At 31.8% G+C, this 18,496-nt stretch overlaps 2 protein-coding genes across 8 annotated transcripts in view; one reads left to right on the forward strand and one right to left on the reverse strand.

Annotated features, from left to right (window-relative positions):
- The first annotated feature begins 2,123 nt into the window (after window positions 1–2,123).
- On the forward strand, window positions 2,124–18,105 carry LOC108783032 (solute carrier family 22 member 3). Of its 5 annotated transcripts, XM_018551465.1 has the most exons (11): window positions 2,124–2,318; window positions 2,480–2,509; window positions 10,076–10,351; window positions 11,973–12,168; window positions 12,932–13,190; window positions 13,951–14,143; window positions 14,567–14,672; window positions 14,758–14,861; window positions 15,786–16,000; window positions 16,088–16,263; window positions 16,698–18,105. In XM_018551465.1, exons 3-11 carry the CDS (start codon window positions 10,080–10,082, stop codon window positions 16,914–16,916), a joined length of 1,740 nt encoding a protein of 579 aa, XP_018406967.1. In that variant the 5' UTR covers window positions 2,124–2,318; window positions 2,480–2,509; window positions 10,076–10,079; the 3' UTR covers window positions 16,917–18,105. The 5 variants fall into 5 exon arrangements, with proteins under 5 accessions (XP_018406967.1, XP_018406966.1, XP_018406969.1 ...); XM_018551464.1 differs by lacking the exon at window positions 2,480–2,509; XM_018551467.1 differs by lacking the exons at window positions 2,124–2,318; window positions 2,480–2,509 and adding an exon at window positions 4,774–4,809.
- Window positions 18,106–18,189: 84 nt separating this feature from the next.
- The window catches only part of LOC108783031 (carcinine transporter), a 38,386-nt gene continuing 38,079 nt past the window's right edge, over window positions 18,190–18,496 (reverse strand). For all 3 annotated transcript variants that reach the window (XM_018551462.1, XM_018551460.1, XM_018551461.1), the window contains one exon: window positions 18,190–18,340. In XM_018551462.1, the coding sequence (XP_018406964.1) occupies window positions 18,232–18,340 (109 nt within the window). In that variant the 3' untranslated portion in view covers window positions 18,190–18,231. The remainder of the gene's footprint in view (window positions 18,341–18,496) is intronic.

Below are 18,496 nucleotides of genomic sequence, written 5' to 3' on the forward strand. Positions count from 1 at the left end.
TGTAATTGGTCAAAGTAAACGTCATTCTTACTAATGTATGCATTTAGTAAATGATAAATTATATTTAAGTCAAATTTAATATATTTTCTTGAGTTAAATTGTTTGACTCCATTATTTTAGTCAAATTAATGATATATTGGATAGGAATAGAGCTTGTAGAAATAAATTGGGTATAATTTGACATTATGAATGTAACTACAAATTTAATCAGATTAGATAAAATTTCATTAAAACTTTAATTGGCTATTCTATTTCTCTGAAGATTACAGAACCCTTTCGATTTTCTTTATGACATTCTAAACCTTTTATGTGTGACATCTTTGAAATCCGACTTGGATTTCGAGTAAATAGATAGGGACTCTTACTCGCAGTCATATAATGTTAACGCAAGTCTACGATTTTTTTTATTACGAACTTATATATAGTTTTATCACGTTTGTATTTAATAGAAAGAAGAAAACTGAAAGTTGTGTATGAGTTTGGAAACGCGTGAAGTTTCGAAACTCTTGTTTGTTCCTTACGAAAATGTACGTCCTTCGAGAAAAGGAAAAAGAGAGAAACTAATATATTTTCAGATGTTACCGTTCCGATCCCGCAGGTGGGAATCATATTGAGAAGTAGATGAGAAATAGATAGAAGATAAATATGTACTCCAGACAATGCGAGAACTGCATTTTACATAAATTGATCGCGTCGCTGCAGCTGCGACTCGTCACTCTGTTGCTCACGTACACGTATAGTATATAATACAATGTACATAGCAGATGCGAATCAAATTTTTGAATTATCTCAAATGACGCGACTGGTTGCGCGTTGAATGCAGATGAGGATCGCGCGCCCTGAATGGGGAATTTTCGAATAAAACAGCTTTATTGTGATAACACGCGTATCAGCAATGTCTTCCCGTCATCAAGAACGTTCACTTAGAAACATTTTCTGCTGAAATTCAGATCTCGAGATTTGTGTACATACATAAATAGTATTTCTAATGTAAATAAGAACATTAAATTAATTTGTATTTCCCGTCGATTTATGTTAATAAACGTAAACTAATATTCAGTTTGGATGGATAATTACTGTCACGGTCGCCTTTGATTAAAAGGCGCTAATATTGTTGACGAAGGCATGTGATTATTAATGAATGGTAACAATTATCGACAGCTTCTCGATTGCAAACGAGAGAATTATGTTAGTTTAATTGTTTCACGCTACTGCATTGACTATTATCGTCGACTCGACAAATCTACAGTAATATCGAGCACGATGAAATGTCTAATACAGACAATGGGATCATTAATAAGCCACATACATAATTTAAGCTTTATCACTGCATTGCGGTCGACCGACAATTCATCATTGCCCGTGGAATTTCAGGACCTGTTCAACGAAACTGCTATTCATCACATTCTAACGCGAAGGCTTAGAATCAGGAAAGCGAGCCTCCTTATCTCGATTTCGTGACATTAAGATCAAAGAACAAATGCACGATCGATATAACGAACGTAGTCATTAACATTAAACATTCGTGACAACGTGAATTGCTAATATCTGGGCATCATTCGAAATATATGAGAGTTTTCACTGATAACTCACGTTACCAGTTGATGAGCCGTAAGAGAAACGAAAAAAATTATTCGATCTGGAAAGCAAATATTCACGTTTTTAAATCAAGCTTTATCAAAATTCAGTGAAAATTTGGATAAAGGCAACCATTCCATCTATAAAGACTATTTAGTTTTCTTTTCCTCTCTTTAAATGTACAATATTAATATAATATAAATTTCCCTAAAGTCGCGTTGTACATGATAACAATAAACTGTAAGGCTAGTGATACGCTAAACTTCCGTAACAATAATCTTTACCAACTCTTTTATAATTACTACTTACAATTAGTTTATTAATTTTATAATTAATTAATTATTCTATATATTATTAATAGTAACAAAGACTTTTCAAATAGTTCAATATGACACACTTTTTGCATTTTGCAAATTCTTGAAAAGAAATTTCCATCAAATTTATTATCATAGCATTTAAGTGGAACAGTGGTCAAGGCTTCATGTTTAAGTAGTAGAACGCTTATCGACCTCTGCGCGTGGTTTATTTCTGGCTTGCAAGTTTGGCTCGTTCGAAACGTTGGCACCAACAGCACGCCAGATATTGTTGCGAATTCATAGGTAGAGGTACGAGAATTGCGTGAATGTCGACAACCGATTTGTGCGAGTGACGTCTGAACCAGATTCTATGTGCAAGACACTCGTATATGAATGGAGATCAGAGTCATTTCGTCATATCGTCTTCATTAATAAACATTGATGGTAAATATTTTAATAATACAATCAAAAAGTCGCCTATTCGATATTCATCGTGAAATTATTCGAAATATAGAATAAGCATTAATTATTACATTATCATTTTTATTTCTGATTCCATGTGACATTTATCTCGATATTGTAATTTAACGTTGCTGTGTAAAAAGTCAATGTAAGCAACAATGGAAGATTTTTCGGTAAGTCAATAAAAATACAGAATAAAAAGAATACACCAATTCTGTAGCTCCTTCAACGATTTTTTCTGCTTCGTTTCTTTAATACACTTCTTTTTTTAATTATCTTTGAAAGATCTGTGTATAAATGTTTATATTTTTGCGATGTGTCTTTTTCACGATAGTTTTATTATAATAGAAATAAAATAAATAATTAATATTAGTAGAAAAAAAATGGCTTATTACAATTAAAACTTTTTTATTTTGATGACACAAGCAATTTGTCTGTTTTTATTAGTTGCAAAAGAATAATAGAGTCATCGTATTTCTGTTTTAATTTTATCGGTCGGAAAAAAATATTCCTTCTTGCATTCCTTCGTATTCCGCACATGTTCACTTTTGTTTGAAATGTGCAACGTCAAATGTTAAATCATTCTTCTAGACAGAATGTAAATTTAATGACTACCATAATTCTTCTTTTTAAAGACGTCTGTTCTCAAGGATATTAGCTTTAAGCGCTCTATAGGAAATACAGATTCATCACTGACAACAAATTTTGATCGCTATCGTGCGTGGAACTTTCATCACTTTTGTTCGCGTGTATATTGCCAAGGCTGTATCGATTTTTCCCCTCAGTCGAATAGCAAATTTACATACAATTTCACTGGGAAAAACGCAAGTTTTCTATGTATACATTGACGAGTGTGTCGAACGAATCCTGTTACGAACGAATCTTTTATGCTGTGCGCTTAACAAGAAGAAAGTTCGAGTGTAGTTACGAAACGAGGTCGAGTAATAGATCGCTACAGTTGTAAGGGATATTGTATCATACGTACGTCAAAACCACGAAATCAGTTCTTTCGCAATAGGATAAATTTTCATTCCTTGCACGTCTTTGTATCTACTATACCAGACCGACGGTCTGTTTCAATAAGATTTTTTCCAATCAAATTTTTTCTTACGCCATCATAAAATTCAAAATAACGTGATTCCTTTACGTTCAGATATCGTGCATTGAACCGTGATCGATCGAGAATCGACGTCTCTACATGCAGATATCTAGATTTTGCATCTAATTCACAAATATCTAGAGAAAATGATATTTAAGACTCTTCTTCCTTTTCGAATTTTGGAAATGTCTTTTCTTCAAAATCTCAACTATAACAACGAAATCCGAGACGCATGGAAATCTGTAATCGATATCCAGTTCTTTTCTAATGTAGATTAACTTTGATCTCGGTTTAATACTCTTACTTTTTGTAATATTTTTGAGACTTTTCCTTCTAAAAAACAATCATGTCACAAAGTTACATAACGAAATAATGTAATTAGGGCAAGTAATTCACGTAATAGTTCTAAATCAGTACGTGATTTTTTAAATCATGTTTTTTCTTCTATTTCTATTATTCAATACTTTAAAATTTGATAATTATAAAATCACATAATGATGAGTGAAATTATTTCTAACATTATATGCAATTTTTAAAAAACTACGTACTGATTTGGAACAATCTAGCTGTTACATGATTCTCATCTTAATTACATATGATTTTATTATGTAATTTTGTGATGTGATTTTTTTAAGTAGGCTTTTCTTTGGAGAGGATTTGCGGGTTATCGCCGTCTTGTAATATATTGCTAATACCAATTTTGCAGTTTACTTCATCAGGGCGAGAAGCGCACTGATACTTGTTATCTTGCGTAATTTCCGGAATAAGAGAAAGATAACGAGTAAGTTATAAACTGAGATTAAGTTAATTTACATTGCTAGAAATGGACATAATTCGCGCATCTATCTCTCTTTATCCTAACACGACGACGGATCGTTCCTCTGTCGTTGTCTTCTCTTTTACTGCTCGTGATTCTCAATACAAGCGCATAAGTGTTATGTATAATATATCGCGTTTCGCATGCCGAGCTCCTATATCAACAGTACTCAATCGGGTTTCCTTTTCAGACGCAGCGAGCTGTACTTCGCGTAAAAGCTTCGTCATTACTGTCATCGCTTAATCATCGTTTTGTGTGATTCGCATTCGATTGTAAAAATACCGCTACAGGTGATAACTGTAGACGTTAAAAATTACTTAGTGGTGTGACACTTCATATTTACAATTACGTTACATTTACAATTATCGACAATTATTACAAATTATCAGTTAATTTGTAATAAATAATTTGGTGGTTTGTGACGCTTATATCGATATACTTTCTCGCAATATTTCTTCTGCAACGTGGGACTTTAAGTGTAATAAATTATAAAATTGACAAAAATTAAAAATTGAATATACGACAAGCGCATAAATAGTGTAATAAAAAATAAAAGTGTAAGTATTAATGGTTTTAATACGATGGTTCCGTGCAATTAATTCTTGGATACGTAACTTAATTATTAAAACTTGAAAATTTACAAAAGCTCAAACAGTACAGAAATTATTCCGACTCAAAGATAAGTACAGATAAGTAAGGGCAAAGATAAGTGTAATGTCGAAAGATAAGCTTTCTCTAAGAAATAGAAGAAAAAGAAAAAGAGGAAGAAAAAAAGAGAAAGTTTTAGTGAATATACGTGCTATAAATCTGCAATAACTACAATTAAAGGTATCGTAAAAAATGTGAGAATACAGAGGTTAGGATATTCTATATAGACACTCTTATTATATATCCAATTTTATGTTTAAAATGAAGTTTAGGCAATGTGTTAAGACACATAGAATCATCGATCGAATATTAGTAACTAACTTCGTACAAAGTATTTATGTCGTCGTGTATTTGTATAAATATAGACATGACATTTATTTTTACGTAAAACAACGTTTATTTCGAAAACATAAGTAACGAATAATTATATTTAATTGCACAAAACTGTTCTGCAACAATATTAGCTATACTATTCGTAATTACTTAAATGAACAGTTGGCAGAAAGACGGTTATAATGTGAGTATTTTACATTTTACAAATATTTACGTGTGTGTTCAGTTCTGCGTTATTTTGATGCTTATACACGCAATTGTATGCACGCCATGTAGAATATTTTATTATATATTAGATTTATAAATCTCTAAGGTTCTTATTCTTATATGATTATTACTTTCACGCTTGATCCCGAGCCGTTTCGGATTGAAGAATTACTTACATACCGTTTTGGCGACTACATTTTAATCAACGGCAACTGGCGATTGGGCTACTGTATTAAGTAGCCTAATTGGCGACCTGTAGCCTAATCTGGCCACGATCTATTCTGTTCAAAAATTATTTTCGTCACGTTATCAGGTCGACGTCAGTTTACTTTGTGATCGGCCGCGCCATTATTTACGTCGGCATTGACCCTTAGCCACAATTTTTTATATCTTGTCGCTTTTAACGTCAATTTTTATATATATTTTTTTGGAGAGCTTGTCACAGATACACATAATCGCCAAGAGTCACGGACGCGATGTTTTCAGTTCTCAAGAATAAAAAAATAATGACGTTAACATTGTTCACGAATAGGAATTTCTGCAGGCGTTAGATTTTTGGGAAAATAAAGTATATACGAAATATATCCGAGTTATATTAGTGTCGTTTTGTGTGATTTCATAATATAAGCTATTTATAATTTGCTTGCAGCGCGTGGTAATAAATAACATTAATCATTTAGAAATCATTTAAATATTATAATAATAACCAGGGCTTTTTGATAAAATAATAATAAACTAAAAGAAACATCTAAACCCATGCAAGACTTTAGTTGTGAATTATTCTATTTATTTAAAAATCTCATAAACGTTTAGTTATACATTAGGCCATCTTTAGTGTGTTATTCTGTTTCAAATTCTATTTGTTACTGAGAAGCGCTAATTGTTGTTGATGTCCCTCATCAAATTGAATCGATTGTATAAGCATCAAGAGGTCGCCTTCTTTAAGAGGTTCCAAAAATTATCTCCAATTATACGCCTCAGCCAAACGAAAAAAACTATATTTGTTGTGGTTTTTTTCCGATATTACATTGTTATTCCAGTTATCGCCAGTTTACATTTCAGCCACACGTAAAACTATCATTTTATTTTTTTTTCCTTAATATTACATTTTACAGAGAAGTTGCAAATTCTAAAGATTTCTTTGTCATAAAGATAAAATACTATTTATTTTATCTTTATGATAGATAAAAAATAATATTGAAGAAAATACATAACGGAATGATAGTTTTATGCGTAGCTGAAATCATGGTGGAATAATACATGATGTGTATTATTAGCAACATAGTTGAGTTTTCGTTCTTTTTCGCACAGATCCCCAACTGACGTCATCAATCAGTCTGCCATTTGTCTATGTCGTTTGATATATGTACATCATCATAACAATACATATTAGACTGCGCACAATTGAAATAGTTAAATTTATAATTTTTTGCGTAGTAATAAAAAAATGTATAAAGTTATAAATAAAAAATAGTTTTTGGTAAAGCAATTTTTAATCATATCTATCAACATAATTCCCCATATTGTACGTTTTATAATTATTTTATTAGCATAAAGTGAAAATATATTTATTTTTTCACACATTTATTGAAATATTATAAGACAGAATAAATTCATATTTTAAATTACATATATAATATTATATAACTTGAAGATTATATCGGAAAGCATTGAAATGTCAAAATATTTTAATAACTAACAAATTTTAATTACTGTGTGTGACAAAAGTTCACACACCAAACATCAAATAATAATAAAATCAATTAAAACTCCTTACAATTCAAAAACAAATTGGAGAGAATAAAGGGCAATAGGAGTCGGGAGCAGAAGACGTCGCGCAATTAAAAACACCACTACTAAGTGACAAAAATCATTTATTCAAAATCTTTCTTGTATTAGATAGTAGCGCTCTTATTACATGTTTCAGATAACTTTTTAGCCCTCTTCAGAAAAACAAACTAATTTACATAAAGATTCAATACACTTTTTCAATCAACGGTGAGCTCCTCCACGTCGTGATAATTAAGATACAGAATAAGTAACAAACACAATTAAATGGATAAAAAAGAAAAAGAAGAAAAACGGGAAAATTGAAAATATCAGAAATAATAAATTGTGAGAACTAATTTCCAAAGAGCTAAGATTATAATAAATCATCCCGAATAAAGGAACTCACCACGATTATAAAGTACCGCATCGTAAATAATACCAAATTAATTAAAAATCCGTTCTCACAATATGCTGATCAGTCAATGTCAAAACAGTAAGTCAATTAATCAAATTTGGTCCAAGGTATAGAATGAAAGAAAGCAGACAATCCACAAAAGCCAAAACGACTCATTACCGTGTATATATAGCATTGATGATATTAGTCAATACTATACATACACATAGTAATGAGTCGTTTTGGCTTTTGTGGATTGTCTGCTTTCTTTCATTCTATACCATTGACTAAATTTAATTAATTGACTTTCTGTTTTGACATTGACTGATCAGCATATTGAGAACCGGTTTTTAATTAATATTAGTATTATTTACGATGTGGTACTTTGTAATCGTGGTGAGCTTCTTTATTCGGGATGATTTATTATAATCTTAGTTCTTTGGAAATTAGTTCTCACAATTTATTACTTCTGATATTTTCAATTTTCCCGTTTTTCTTCTTTTTCTTTTTCATCCATTTAGTTTTGTTTGTTGTTTATTCTATATCTTAATTATCACCACGTGAAGGAGCTCACCGTTGAATGAAAAATTGTATTGAATAGTTATGTAAATTAGTTTGTTTTTCTAAAAAGAGCTAAAAAGTTAACCGAAACATGTATGAGCGCTATTATCTTAATACAAGAGAGTTTTTTGAATAAATGGTTTTTGTCACTTTGTAGTGGTGTTTTTAATTGCGTGACGTCTTCTGCGCTCGACTCCTATTACCTTTCATTCTCTCTAATTTGTCTTTCAAAACATCAAATATATATATATATATATATTTCAAAAAATATTAATATTCTTTATATCATCTACTGTATGTTTTGTATTTTTGTCTTATGTTTTGTTTAAATATTTCTAATTTTATATTTTTATTTTTAAACAATAAAAAGTAAATAAAATTTTTTTATTTTTCATTATTAACACGAAGAATCAATAAATTAATTATTAAAAATTGAATATTGAATTGTTTATTTAAAAATTAAAAATTAAAAATTAAAATTATATAATTAATAAAATATAATTATATTAGTTGTTTAATAATTAAGAAAGATTTAAGTAAGACATATTTTTTGTGTTACATATTTTTACATTTGAATGTAGTGCCAATAAACGTGACGTAAACTGAGATTTGATTGGTTCAAATAATAAAGCTGCGTTCGGACACACCATGTGTTTTATTCCACCATGGTTGAAATGTAGACCGACAATAATTTGAGTAACAAAATGTAATAACGGAAAAATCAATCGGTAGGTTTTATTTTTGTCTGAGGCTGTGACTGGAAATAATTTTTGCAACCTCTTAAAGAAAGCGACTTTCGATGTTTAGACGATAACTGATTTAATTTGATGAAGAACATTGTTATAACATGGTTAATGTATCTCGGTAACAAAAATTTAATAAACAATAAATAGCGGATGCGATAAGTAATGGCGTTGTTTCAATTCTTAATTTTATTTAAAGCGGAAAAGAACGCTGGAGAAGGCCTAATATACCACCGACATTTGTGAGATTTTTAAATAAAGATTTTATAGAATGATTCGTGTGTAATTATTAAGATCTTGCGTGGGTTTAGATGCCTTTTTTGTTTATTATCATTTAAATATAACTGTTATTTGCAATTAACAAGGAATTCAGAATTTACATATATAGTAAAATATAGCAAAGTTCTTGAGTTAGCAGGTACGTTCCGAAAATATTTAATGCTATTATGTATTTTCAATATTCTCCGATATACAGCGTCTAATACATATATTTATCTACGTAACATACAATATCATCTGCATTATCATTATCATATTAAATATAAAAGCGATGTTCACTAATCCTGTGCCGGATCGTCAAACTTGTGCTTGATCATCGTTATTATCTGGATCAAGACGCGTGTAACGAGCCACTTGATCCCGTCACGTTCGGCCAACACTAGTTGCTCAGATCGCTTCGACTCAAATCGTATGACATCTCTCTACGAAGCTATATATACTCAAACTGTAGTCAAACGGACTTTGTACCGCAGTCCTAAATCAATTGTAATAGAAGCAATTCAAAGAATCCGCTTATTTTTATCGGATATTTTCTCGATTTACTTAAATTGTGTAATTTATCACTTATAATATATTATAAGGCAAACATTAAATTGTGCCAGCGAGAGTTTCTTTCACCGCAAAGTAAATATTTTGATCTGTTTGGGTGTTAAAATAATGTACATGATCTTCAGTTGTGTATAATTACTATTAGTTTTAATTATATTATTCTTCTCTCTTTTTGGATATTTCTTAAATTAAGCTTTTCTCTATATAATTTGAGATTAAAATATTTCGAACAATTTTAAAAGTTCTTTTTTTTTCAGTTTGAGTTTATTTTCTTCTTTTCTTTCTTGAACTTGGATCGCCAAGTGTAAATCAATCGTATCAAATATTGGCATCCCTTAGGACGATGAAGAATTCAAACAGCATGAAGAACCCTATAGATACCGCAGATCCGGATGAAAGAATTACGTTAAGGGCAAAGTTGGAGACCTTCGACGACATCTTACCGTATGTTGGCGACTTTGGCAGATATCAATGGTTGCTTCTATTGGCCTTGCTTCCCTACAGCGTGACATACGCCACCCTGTACTTCTCGCAGTTCTTTCTTACTCTGGTGCCGCAGGAACATTGGTGTAAAATAGAGGAACTAATGTTTTCAAACTTCACACAAGAAGAAAGGTAAGATTTAATTGCATAACAATGGCATTCGTTAAGATCTCAAACCAAAATGATATATTTTATTTTATTTCTAACATAACTATTATCCAAAGTAATAAATAAATAAAATTATTATAATTAACTGTCAGTAACCAATATAGCTAACCAAAAGCTACAATATTTCTGATGCTTATTCAATTAAAACATTTATTATCAAGTTACACTAAACAAAGTACGTTTCAGAACTTACACTGGTCCTTCTTTAGTTAAATTTAAATATAGTAATAAAATAATGAAAAAAATATATATAAATTCTAAAAATGGACTCCTTATAATTAAATATAACAATGACATTTTAAGCTGCTATTTAGGAGTCAGCGCAGTAAGAAGAGCGCAACTATTAAATTATAAAATATATTTTACTATAGTCTGGAAGTTACAAATATATTTGGACGTTTCGACCATTGGTTTTAGCTATCCTCAGCAAAAATTATAAAATATAACACAGTATCTTAATTCCGTTGGTTTTGTTCATCACACATTTAAATTGTCAAGGTTTTGTAATCCATACGGCAAGCACAATCATTCGCCCTTGAAATTAATAAGCTTCGTAGTGACATGATTCTGTTTCTTCCAAAAACCCGTGGAAAACAAAAATAAGTTAAAACTAATTCACAATTTGGAAGAATCATTGTCAGTTTGAATGTGATGGAGAGACGTTCTTCTAAACTTTCTTAAGATATACATGTACACAACGATTATGCTTAATTTAATTTTACGTTACACCAAATTTAGTAACCATTTGTAACCAAAATATAAATTATAATTTATGATGTCACATGTTAGAACAAGGGATCTTGATACTGAGCGCCTTATCGTCATCGATTCATTTGAATTCATTTGAATTCATTTAAATTCATGCGTTGACGACGATAAGACGCTCAGTTTAAGATCCCTTGTTCTAACACGACATTATAATTTATACTTTGACTACGAATAGTCCCTCGACTTTCACTTGTTAATAAAGATTTTGTTGATCACCAGTTATTATAATCAATGGACAAATTATAAAGTTGGAAACAGACTCGTCAATGGAAAAATTGTTAAAATTTGTATGTAAAATGTAAAAACCATATATAACTACACTTCTACAACACAGAATGATGTTTCAAACATCAAAATCATCAAACATAAAAATTCGTTTCATCATTTGTGATAATTTTATTATAGATTTCAATCACAAAAATTGTTACCATACGTAATTATGTTGATAATTAATTGTTAGTATATTTAAATTTAGTTAAAGAAGGATCTCAGTTCCAAAACTTTATTTAGTGTAACATGATAATAAATGTTTTAATTGACAACTGAAATATTACAGCTCCATTACTGATCGTTAATTAATTTAATTTATTTATATATACATATAATATATCTCTTTAATGCGAGCGATATCATACGTTTAAGAATATTATTATTATTATAAATAATGTGTTACTATAATTTGTTTAAAAAATTTAGATTATGAAACAAAGTTGTTTTAAAAGTGGCCTTAAACTTTCTCTTTCTCTTTGTACGCATGTTATTATCTTCTTATTATCTCCAAAAATATATTTCGTACATTAGAAATCAATGCTTTCAGAGTGGAGATTGGCGTACCAAAGTCGCAGAATTATCCGTACTACGACCAATGTCATCGAAGGGATTTGGACTTCTTCACTCTTCTAGATCATAGGAAGGACATTCGTTCGATCGAATGGAAGGCAAACAAAACCGTGGATTGCAACCAATGGGAATACAATTTCACGCAGATCCCTTATGCTAGCATAGCGACTGAGGTGAAGTATCCTTGAGTGCGTTATTATGTGTATAAAATATGTAGAAGACACGAAGAGATCATCAAGATTCACGAGTACTCTTGTGAAACAGTTGTGCGATTAACTCAGATTACATGCGATCTTTCCCGTAATTCTGATTGTAATCCATTGCAGAACGATAATACGCGAATAATCGACAAAAGAGAATGAAATATGATAAAAATAAATTTTGCGTAACTCTCAGGTAAACTCTTGTAAACGCAGAAATGTGGCAAACATTGTGTTTCTTGTGTAATTTCAATCGTAATCTACTGCAGAACGATATAAGATAACTGACGAAAGATAAAAAAATAATAATAACTCAATAAACATTAATTAAAAGTAATATAATGACATCAAATGTCATAATTGCACGCTCAACAATATAAATGCAATATAATATAATATATATTATATTATAACAGATACATAGTTGAGTGTAAAATTATATTAGACACGTTCAGCAGATAAAACAGCTCTACAACTGTTGTGAAATTCTTTAATATGACTAACTTTGTCTTTGTTAATTCCTCACTGGATCTAAATATATAAACTAATCATATTGACAAATTTTACAACAGTTGCTGCTTTCTCTGCTGAACGCAGCTATTAATGTTGTTACTTTTAATTGGTGTTTATTATAAGTAAGATAAAAATAAATTTTGCGTAACTCTCTCCCGTAAATATAGAAACGTAGTACATGTTGCATTTTTCCACGCACTGATTCTGGACCCTTTGTGATTAGCTAGATTGGGTATGTGACCAGGAGTATCTCATATCAACGGCACAGTCGATCTTCTTCGGCGGTTCCATCGTCGGTGGCTTGCTCTTCGGATGGATCGCTGATCACAGAGGCAGGATCCCTGCCTTGATGCTCTGTAACGGCATCGGACTTCTGGCTTCGATCGCAACTGCGAGCGCGAATAATTTCTGGTCCTTCGCTGTCTGTAGATTTCTCACTGGTCTGGCATTCGACAATTGCATCAACATTCCGCTGATTATCGGTGAGCGATCAATAAGAAATCAATAATCAATCACGCGATGGCAATTGTCCGTATTGCTTACACTAAAACTTACTTTTTCATTCTTTGATTAATTTATGTTTAAACTTGATCTAATAATAATATAAAAATTGTATTTTTCTAGCTATAGTTTAATCATTAAACTAATAATTTTGTAGTGAGTATAAAACGTTGAGTATTTTTATCTTTCTATAATGATAATTTTTTTATGTGTTATAATTTCAAAGCTGCCATTACAATAATACTATTAGTTTAGTGATTAATTGTGGCTAAAACAACACAAGTTTTTTATTATCAAATTAAGTGAGGTTAAACCTAAACCACACCGTACTGAAAAACATCATATCACAAGTTGCATAACAAAATCATGTAATTAAAATCATGTAACGGATTGTCGTAATCAGTACGTGATTTTTTTTATTATATAAATGTGATTGTATTAGATCCGTTTTATGAATATTTATGGGTACTAATATTACGGCAACTCTCTCATTTCGTATGTAATTTTATTATTAGCTGTTTTGCGTAAGTTATTAATATTTTGCATGTCTTCTTTTTTTTATTGGTCTTTTGGCAGAGACATATAGTAGCTTCTTCTCCAGATACATGAAACATATAATTCTTTTAAATGCCAATTTTGAAAGATTTATTGAAAGAGGTCGTATATTAATTAATCTATTAAATTGAATATTTCCGTACCTTTATAATTTTGGTTAATGAATCAAATTCTGAATCTCGCCAGTGCTTGAGTACATGGCCGTGAAGAGGCGGACCCTTGTCGTTAATATTGCATTTGGCATATACTTTGCCGTTGGAAGCACAGTTCTGCCATGGATTGCGTACTACATCGCAAACTGGAGATTCTTCGCCTATATTAGCGCAATCCCGATGATGAGCGTCTTTATCACGCCATGGATTCTTCCCGAAAGCGCTCGGTAAATAAATATGATACGAATGATCAATTTATTCCACTCAATCTTTTAAATCTCGCACAAATTGAACTTCCATTATAAATATATAATAATTATTCATGTATGGAATTTTATAATCAAAACATTGGAAAAGGATTTCATATATCTCCAATTGAAATCAAATAAATCAAGTTTAAATGAATAAAAGGAACAAAGCTATAATGCGAGTACGGTGCAGTAATCAAAGCGCAATTAATTTTGCAAATCAGACATATTTTAATATAAATTAAAATGAAATTTACAATGATCCTTAAATACAGCGCGGCAGTTTCTAAAGATCGCTCTTAGAAATTCATGCAGTTATAAGCTCGTTTCGCTGTTATTCGCGTCCTGTCCTGCATTCTCCGAACTTTCCACTGAACTATAGAACACTGTTTTGCTATTAAGATGGTTCGTTGCCAACGGCAGAATAGATAAAATGGTGCAGAAGCTAAGGCGGATAGCGAAGATCAACAAGAAGTACCCTGACACGCGCATCTTCGAAGTTTTCGTCGTAAGTGAGATTGATAATGAGATGTAAAGCTGGAGACGTGAGAATGTGACACAAATTACGCATCATCCACCTTATCGCATTACAGAGAAATTTGACCACGGCTGATACCCAGAGGGAAAGCGCGACCATCTTTGATATTCTGAAATCGCCGCGTCTAACAAAGAATACCATTTTACTAATTTTTTTTTGGTAAGAAGCAACTTCATTTCCCTTTTCCGTCTTATTGTATTCTTCTTTTTTATAAATTTTATTAAATAAAATAATTTTTAGGATATGTAATATAAATACACAACAAATAGAAAATAAAAGCTCTATACAGTCAAGCTGGATCTTTAGTGTTGAAATAATTCGATGTGAATTTATATACTCATATTCGCAATCCTACAAACTACACGTTGAATTATCAGTCTTAAAGCGGAATCTTAACAGAACTAAAGTAGTAATAATATTACAAATTAAATTGACAAACAATTTAATAATATTGATGCTTATAGGCATCTTAGAAAAATTTTAATAATTTGATGCTAATAAACATCTTAAAAGCTGTAAATAATTTTATTGCAAAAAATATCTCAACCTTTTTCTTTATTCAAAATATTCTTTTTTATTTCGCAGAATATTAATTGTTTAATATATCATATTCCATCTCACAAGGAGATATATTTTAATGTAGTCTCTTTTTCCGGATATAAATGGGAAAGTTTTACTGAAGTATCTAAAAATTTAGCTAGAAATGGATCTAAAGAAAAATAATTTTGCTAGACTCTTAAAATAATTACGTAGCAAACTCAAGCATGATTAACAATACTGTATAAAGTTTTAACATTCTATAGCAACCCGCTTCAGTCCTATGAATATATAGGCAATTTGATTATTTTGATGGTGCAACAAAATTGTTTTCGGATCCACGTAAATTCTCAGATATAGATGCTTTAGAAAAATCGTTCTTCCCGTGTAACTTCAGAGTTTGACGGGAGTATTAGATCTCATCCGCTAAATTTATACTGCGCTACTACTTCGGAGAGCGGACGGTATATTCCACTTTCCACTTTAATGCATTAGATACGTCGCGTACGACGACGAAGTTACGGATGTACTTTCGGTACTTTCTAGGTCCTTGACGGTGATAGCTTTCGACAGTCACGTATACTCCCTCAAGCTGATCCCGAGTTCGGTGTTTGTGTCTTTCTCCCTCGCCTGCTCGACCGAGCTGCCGGCCGGGCTGTTGCTGACGTTGCTGTTGGACCGCTGGGGTCGCCGATTCTGCGGATTTATCACCATGGCCATGACTTGCCTTTTCAGCTTCGCCGAACTGCTGTTACACTCGAGTGAGCACATACACACGGGCTTTCAAATAAAATCAAACGGTCCGCAATCGCGCCACAATCTCTCATGTCATGCGTTTCATTGTTCAGTCGCAGCAAAGCTGACGATGTCGGTGCTCTCGCGATTTTGTCTGAATATGGCAGCCAATGTGGGCCTTCAATACGCCGCCGAGTTGCTGCCGACTCCAATTAGGACGCAAGGTGTTGCATTGATCCACATCTTTGGTATTATTGCCCATTCCATAGCGCCATATGTGGTGGATAGTGTAAGTGATTTTTTATATTTTTCAGTTATGTGAACAAAGCATATTATAGAATTATGATGCAACTGTTTCACATTATATGCATGTCCATGTAATTACTAGTATTATTAGAAAAGGATTATTACATATTATAGAATAATGGAATTACATTAAAAATATATATTCTATTATAAATTTTTATAGTCATTATTTGTAATAAAATGTAGTAGATGTAATAATTAAAAAAGTTGATTTATTTATTACATTTTAATGAACGAATATTCTATCGCATGTCACATCGCATTATTTAATTGTTTTTGCGTGTTTAAATCGTACATACATATTTCGTCAATATGAAATAAATATTGATAAAAATACTGAACTCCAATTAAAGACAAAAATGCAATCTCTAGTCACGCGTCATTTGGTATTTAGTCAATCAATCGAAATTGTTTCAGGCCAAGGTTTGGTACGGGCTGCCAATGATGATCATCAGCATTGTGTCGTTTGCAGCCGCTGCCCTAATATTGTTCCTGCCGGAGACGCTCGGTCGCGATCTCCCGCAGACTCTACGTCAGGGAGAGGACTTCGGCAAAGAACAAAGCTTCTGGACGCTACCCTGCTGCGAGCGACCGCGTTCGAATCGACATCGATATTATCATTCAACCGAACTATAGTCATTTTAATTTTAATTACATAAGACCTCGACGTAATCGTCGAGAAAATATATTTAAAAGAAAAACGAAAGGATCTTCCCAGTGAGAAATGATAATGGAATCGACATCGATTCGACGTCGGTTCCATTGTCATTTCTCACTGGGTTGCGCGATACGTGATAACATAAATAATTAAGGTTTGTATTAATTAATAAAGTTTAGAGATAAGAGAATGATCTTCCAATCGAGGAGCATTTTTAGAATTTACTTTTGAAAGTAAATACATTATAACAAAGTTTACAAGAAATTAAAATAACTTGTTCTTTTATTTTACACTGTTACTCGATCACTTTTAGATGGCAATAGTGTGAAATGGTATTAATATCTTTCAATTTACAAAGAAACTTCCATATTTGGCAGTGAAAGATGAGAAAAATGTGTCTTTATGCAACGAACGTCGTACCAGCCTATATATGTACATTATAAATTATCGAAGATCTACTTACATAGTTAATTCATTTCCTATCGCCACTGGCAACTTCGCAATAACTCTTGAAGTCCTTGATGATACATCAAGAAAACGACGGCAGTCCTTTTATTTGTTCGTATAGTTTATCTAGCCCATTGTATCCTTCCAAGATAACAAAGCAACCTTCATATTTAAATCTCGGTACGAAAAATGAGTTGTCTTTTGCGTCGACGAAGTTGAGGCGTCATTTTTCGAAAAGGCAAAAAAATAATGAACAAAGAGATGAACATCCCTTTATCATTTTTAATTCCGTTGAGTAGCAAACGAAAATATGAATATTTATTGTATATGTATGTAATATTTACGTTTACTAGCGAGTAAACGAAACACGGCATTTGGCACATCAGGCTTTACTCTGTATAACGTAAAAAATTAGATTCATTGATACATTACATCGATCTCTCGGTGATACGGAGAAGTCAGCTCGCTCATCACTTCAGTCTCGCTAAAACTACACTTAATAAAATAGCTTTGTACACACAGATGCATCCCGAAAAAGAGCGATGCATCGAACGTCGAAATCGCATTGCGAGGAAACGATTCGGAAAAGTAATCTGGTATTCTCGACAGTCGCATCGACTTCGAAGTTGCTCATTCACGTTCATGTTCGTGTCCATCCAAATGTACACCTCATTCTCCCCACTGGATGCATGGATGCAATTGAATTCTTACTTGGTTTTTGCGTTCCACTCCACCATTGAGCATTACTGCACTTGACATGTCCATTATGTCACTCAGTTTAACATATAAAATCACACACTCATATTTACAACAAAAAGATTTGTTAAATTATCACGCAGACGATCGTTATAATCTTGTACAGTCGATAGTTTGAATACTACCGTGATGGAAAGCCGCATTCGTCAGGCCTTCCTTCGTCTTCTTCTTCCTCAATGATTTCTTTAATTTCGGGGTTCTGCAAAAATTTCGAAGGTAAGGAGATAAAACAAAATTATTAGGAGATAAAAATACAAAGAATTTTGATATTTTTTTTTTATCCGAATTCAACGCGAAAAGGATAAGAAAAATTAAGAAAGGAATGAGGAGGGGGGGGGGAGAGAGAGAGAGAGAG

This window comes from Cyphomyrmex costatus, unplaced genomic scaffold (assembly GCF_001594065.2).
Source record: "Cyphomyrmex costatus isolate MS0001 unplaced genomic scaffold, Ccosl1.0 scaffold14, whole genome shotgun sequence".
NCBI classification, from domain to species: domain Eukaryota; kingdom Metazoa; phylum Arthropoda; class Insecta; order Hymenoptera; family Formicidae; genus Cyphomyrmex; species Cyphomyrmex costatus.

Coding starts and splice junctions, on each gene's coding strand:
- LOC108783032 (XM_018551465.1), top strand. CDS start 10,080: ATGAAGAATTCAAACAGCATGAAGAACCCTATAGATACCGCAGATCCG. Junction 10,352..11,972: donor AACTTCACACAAGAAGAAAG/GTAAGATTTAAT, acceptor CAATGCTTTCAG/AGTGGAGATTGGCGTACCAA. Junction 14,673..14,757: donor GCATCTTCGAAGTTTTCGTC/GTAAGTGAGATT, acceptor ATCGCATTACAG/AGAAATTTGACCACGGCTGA.